At 41.4% G+C, this 5,992-nt stretch overlaps 1 protein-coding gene across 1 annotated transcript in view; it reads left to right on the top strand.

The window, feature by feature from the left end:
• The first annotated feature begins 205 nt into the window (after positions 1 to 205).
• Positions 206 to 5,992, top strand: part of LOC108794589 (caspase-3-like) — a 20,278-nt gene continuing 14,491 nt past the window's right edge. Inside the window, exons 1-2 of the mRNA XM_018565666.1 lie at positions 206 to 254; positions 872 to 1,006. Of these exons, the coding sequence (XP_018421168.1) occupies positions 206 to 254; positions 872 to 1,006 (184 nt within the window). The remainder of the gene's footprint in view (positions 255 to 871; positions 1,007 to 5,992) is intronic.

Raw genomic sequence — 5,992 nt, 5'->3', positions numbered from 1 at the left:
TCCCTTCCCTTCCATGGAGAGCAGAATCTTAGCAGCCTGTCAGACATCTAATGTAAACAAAAAGCTGCTTGTAAGCTGCTTGAAACCCACTAAAACCTAGTCTCCCAAGAGTATATACTTATACACAGTATATGCAGCTAGAGAAGTCAGGGATGACTTGATTGAAAGCTGTTTTACTGCTTAATAGAAATATGCAACTATTTTAATGTCCATAGTCTGGGACTTTGGTGGAATTGTACAGCAGACTCCTGGCTGTAATGTAGAAGTGAGCTGCCCAATCACTTCCACAGGGTGGTGATTTGTTTCCCTTCCCGCATCTGACACCCCCACAAGGTCCTGAGGCTCTTCGGCAGTGCCTGGGACCGGCACAGATTGCTCAGGATGGCTGGCGGAGGAGGACTGTTGAATATCTATTCACCAATCCCCCCTATGTGGAGTGAACCCAGAAGCTCATAAAGTTTGTTTTTCCTTTTTATTTTGATAGAGTAGGGAAGGGTTAAAACCTCTGGCAGGTATTACTGCTGACTGTGCCTCTAATTTCATACCTGGTGGACCACATTGGAGACAAATTAATCTTCCCAATGTCCTACTTGGGAAGATTCTGCTCACTTCCACAGATGAAGTGAGGATAAATATCAGTGGAGATGCAGACAGCAATAAAACAGAAACTGCAACCTTTTCCCACTCTAACCAAAGCCAAAGTTTTACCTGGACTTCTACATTATGTTAATTTTTGATTGATTTCCCGATATTAACTTTAACTTTAGACGGTAATATTGTTAATTTTTATAATTCAGAACCAAAGGTTTACGATTTACAATACTTCTTCAGCAGCAAGGATAATTGTTTTTATGTTTGTTACTTTTATAAGCACTAAAGCAAACACAAAGGTCGGGAACCCAAAAAGATGCGGATTCACTCAAAAAAGTATTTGAAAGTATTGGATTCCAAGTACAGATTGAGAAAGATGCCCCATCTGACAAAATAAGTAAAGTACTAAAAAGAGGTCAGTGTTACCACTTAGCATTAGTCCTGTTATGTGTACAAATGTTTCTGAGAATGTAAGAAATGCTGATTTACTAAAGGACTTGAGAAAGTTCACACAATAAAAAGGTGTGACAGTTATCCAATCACATGCAAATGACATACATAAACAGGAATTGGATAATTCAGCTGGATAACTGAAGTTAATCCTTATATAACTAATTTTGTGAGAACATTCTCAAATTATTTAGTAAATCAGCCTCAATATCTATAATGCCCATCAAGCAAAAAAAATAAAATAAAGCTTATTATGGATTCTTTCAACCACATATACAAGACAGTGGTATAATATTATAGAAACAAAGTCGGATTTCTTTAAAGCAAAGCTGATAAGTTTCTCAAACTGTGACATCAAATCATCATTGGGAAGACGCACTCTGACATTGTGTGAGGAATATAAAGTACTACTTTGCAACCTTACTCAATAAAAGCCTACCTTCAGCCATAATGATCTACTTTTAGCTTTGGTATTAAAAAAAAAAAAAAACACCCAATGCCTCTTCCTGCAGTCCAAAAAAACCCCTATGTTGGTAGATTTATAATACTGTTAATTTGGGGTGTATACTAAGACTATTACAACATTAAAACATTGTTGATCTCTTAAATTAACACATCTCATATGACCAGTAATTCATTAGAATTGAATTAAAAGCATTTTGTTGAAAACAATGTAAACTTTTGCAGGGCCCTACAACTAGAACAGAGGTGCTAATTAGGTCGATTGCAATCTACCAGTAGCTCACAAAGCTAACGCTGGTAGATTGTGTTCATAAGTCGACTCACCATCCTGAGGACCCTCCCATGGTCTTTTTAGCCCCTCCCTGCCTGCAGCATGTGACACATTCGGCTGCACTAGCACCACGGGAGAACAGGACAGTGTGCGTGAAGAGTCAGGAAGCTAGACCCTGTATTTCTCCTCCTTTCGTGCCCAGCCCTTCATCCAATTGCCACTGCTCTCATGTTGTCACCTGCTGTTTTCATGTGTCAGACACAGCAGACGGGGAGGGGCTAAACAGTGACCGATGGCTGGTTATGGCCTTAATCATTCCAAAAGGCCCCTTTATTCCATTTTAGTATATTTATTTAGCTATGCACACATCTTCGGACAGGAGCGAGAAGCGGAGCCAGAGGTAAGTAAAACCCTTTTTGGTAACTTTTATATATTTTGTATTATGTTTTTGCATATCAAGCAGTAGATATATGCAAAAAAGAGAGAGTTTAATTATACTTTAAGAGAAAAAGTAAAATAGAAGTAATCTTCCACTGCAGGGCCTTCTTTCTGAATGGGAAGAGCACAGTAGGAACGAATATAGGACAATTGCGCAATTTAATAGAATTGTGGGAGGAAGGACACACAGAAGAAGATGATGATATAGTCAAGGATTTAAAAGAAAGAGACAAAAGACTAAAATGTAAAATGTGCAAGAGTAAAACTATGACATTTCCCTCTCTGCTACAACATCCAATTGTGACTCTCTTTGTTAAGAGGGTTACACAGGATGTAAGACATCTTCAGATTTCTAAAAATAATTGGTGACAACTTAACTACCAAATAAAGAAGTGCTTTAAATAAACTTCCCAAAAATAAGCTTGTAGTCATTAAACCTTCTGACCATGTTTTTCAATGTTGTATTGAGTACCTAACAATATGAAAATATCCTGTACCAGATTCTGAACAATCAGGCATGGCTGGGTTCACACCTAGGCGTATTGCAAAAGCGCGTCTGTCGCGCGGTTTTTTTACCGTCGCGCGATTCCAAAGGCTACTTGGCTGTATCCCAATGGAAAACGCCCTACAAAACGGCCCAAAGTAGTCCCGGGACCTTTTCAGGCATGGGCCGTTTTGTAGGGCGTTAGGGACGGCCGTAAATACGCCTAGGTGGGAACGAGGGCATTGACTACAATGCTATTTATTTTTTTGACCGTTTTGTAGAGCGTTCGTCGAGCGTAGGACGCGCTACAAAACGGTCAGGTGTGAACAAGGCAAGACCTATACTGCAGGAATGCTTACTCAGATAAGATCTTTTTTGTACTTATTGATGTAGCACTACATAGGAGACTTATACAGTAGATGAGGATACAGCTGATTCTCCAAAAGTGCAATTCCTCAAACTACAGTGACCTATGCACTACCCAAATCCATAACAATTAAAAAATTCCACCAGGGAGACCCTTTATTTCAAGATGACACAGTGTAATGGAGATGAAAAGCTTTTTTTTAATGCAATATTAAAACCTCATGTGAAAATGTTACTTTTATTTATAAAGGACATTCCCCACATGATACAAATACCTGAGGCATTAGAGGTTCCCCCTGGTACCCCCATTGGTAGGGAGTAAATGAGTAGGCTCTTTATGTGTCAATACCACATGATGAAAAAACTGTCTGGGGTGTTGGGGTAAGTTTTGATTCAAATAATTAACCCGGTCTATACTGTGCTGGCAGATATTATTATCACTTGTAAAGTAGATGAGCCGGACTGTCTGTCCTAACAAAGGGTTAAAGACACGGAGAAGAGTATATCAAAACTGGAGCAGACAAAATCTGGAGCAGGTGTGCATGGCAACCAATCATATTCTATGTTTTATTTCAAAGCTTAACTGATTACACTGAAGAGAGAAGCTGATTGGTTATTATGGGTAACTGCTCCAGATTCTGATACATTTTCCCCATTGCATGTGAGGAGATGCTCAGTCTATTAGGAAAAACAGAGTTTGCTGTTAATAAAATTTAGATAGAAATGTGCAAAGGCCTGCAAAATAGAGATATCTAAAAGATACAAAATATATATTTAATTTTTGTTAGATATGCTGTAAACACATAACAAACACATAGTCAGGTTTTCTAAATTTTGACTGTAAAAGTCGAAAATACACTTTAGGAACAAATCCCAATACCTGTTGATGCAAGCCCAGGCTGGAACCAAGAAAAATTGCATGCATTATATGATGTACATCAATAGTGAATAAATGTGAATAAATATCCCATCTAAATACTGGGACTTAGGCTACATTTTAAAAGGGAGCTGTAATGTTGTGCTCTTTCTAGATGTTTAAAATACATTTCAAATTGTTCAAGATAGTACATGTATATTCATCATAGTCTAGGTCAGGGGTGCCCACAATTTTTGGTGTTGAGATCTACTTTTCAAATGATGAGCTCAATGAGATCTACCAACGAAAAAGAAACCTCTCTCGCTCTCTCTCCTTGCTCATCCTCTTGGCTGTCTCTCTTCGCTCTCTTGGCTGTCTCTCCTCTCTCCCCCCTGGCTGTCTCTCCTCTCTCTCGCCTGGCAGTCTCTCCTCTCTCCCCCCTGGCTGTCTCTCCTCTCTCCCCCTTTGTCTCTCCTCTCTCTCCCTTGGCTGTCTCCTCTCTCTCTCTCTCTCTCTCCTGGCTGTCACTCCTCTCTCTCTCCTGGCTGTCACTCCTCTCTTTGCTGGCTGTCTCTCCTGGCTCTCTCCTCTCTCTCCCCTGACTGTCTCTCCCTTGGCTGTCTCCTCTCTCTCTCCTGGCTCTCACTCCTCTCTCTTTGCTGGCTGCCTCTCCTTGCTCTCTCTCCTGGCTGTCTTTCCTCTCTCTCCCCTGGCTGTCTCTCCTCTCTCTCCCTTGGCTGTCTCCTCTCACTCTCCTGGCTGTCACTCCTCTCTCTTTGCTGGCTGTCTCTCCTCGCTCTCTCCCCTGGCTGCCGTTCCTCTTGCTCCTGGCTTACCCTGCTGTATTATGCAAACAGTGCAGTGAAACAGGCTGTGTAAACTAATATTCTTTGATGTAATACATAGCACTTCAACCACCAGTATCCACCAGAAAGGTGTCAGGGAGCTTGGCTTAGTAGGCTGGGCACACACCTTACAACCATCACAAGACTTTTGTCTTGCGATGGTTGTAAGGTACTTTAAAAAAACGTACGATCTGCCTATGTTGCATAGGCAGATCGTACTTGCGATGATCGCAAGCCACGCCCCCTGAGGGCTTGCGCACACCGGCCCGTACGGCTTTCATCGTACGGACATGCCACAAACCCGCCGAACGTCGTACGATGCTCGGCGGGTTTTCGAACATGTCCGTAAATTTAAAGTCGTGCGACCTTAAAGTAGTAGAGGTCGCACGGCTTCCACACACCTTACGATAATCGTACGATCGCGGGATTTCCCGCGATTATCGTACGATTATCGTAAGGTGTGTGGGGACCTGTAGACTCAGGCTATTAGGTAATCAAAAATCTGGAGCAGCTGTGCATGGCAACCAATGGCAACCAATCAGATTCTATGTTTCTTTCCTCCCACCGATAAACTTTTGCTTTTGTGTAAGCTGTACTATCTTTCAATTTTGTCATTCTTAACTTTCATCAAACCTCTGTTAACGCATCAGTTTGTACAGTACATCCGGATCTTTAATTGTTCAGAATTTGAGATTCTTCAAATTTCACTGTTCATCTGAGCTGGGCCGTCCCTATAATGAGGCAGCCTAAGGCTGCTGCCTCAGACGGCATCTCTTTGGGTCATGTAGGGGGGTGGCAGCTCTGTTGCACAATGTTTGCAGTGTGCCTGCTGCCCCCCCTTTTCAGCCAGGGCATCACAGGTTCCTAAAAGCCGGGCGGGGAGATGTGTAAGGGTCATGTCACTGGTCGCCAGGAGCTGAGCAGAATGCTCTGTCTGGCATCCTGCCCAACTCCTGGCAACCAGTGATGTCATTGAGCTGGGCAGTGAGATGATCCAAAGAAAGAAAGGGAGACAGAATATGAATTGAATCATGACATGAGAATAGTAGCCATATTGTATGTCACCTCTGATCACATTTTTTTTAATTGTACTCAATATAATGAAAATTGAGAACCATAAGCTGTTCCAGGTGGATGTCTGTTCTCTTTTTTGTGTAACCTATATATGTTTTAGTGTATTTCTTTTTGTAAAAATGTTAAATAAGAATATATAAAAAAAAGAGAATTCA

The sequence above is a fragment of the Nanorana parkeri genome, unplaced genomic scaffold (assembly GCF_000935625.1).
Source record: "Nanorana parkeri isolate BGI_ZX_2015 unplaced genomic scaffold, ASM93562v1 scaffold871, whole genome shotgun sequence".
In the NCBI taxonomy this organism is placed as follows: Eukaryota; Metazoa; Chordata; class Amphibia; order Anura; family Dicroglossidae; genus Nanorana; species Nanorana parkeri.
This window is presented reverse-complemented; position numbering and strand designations above follow the sequence as displayed.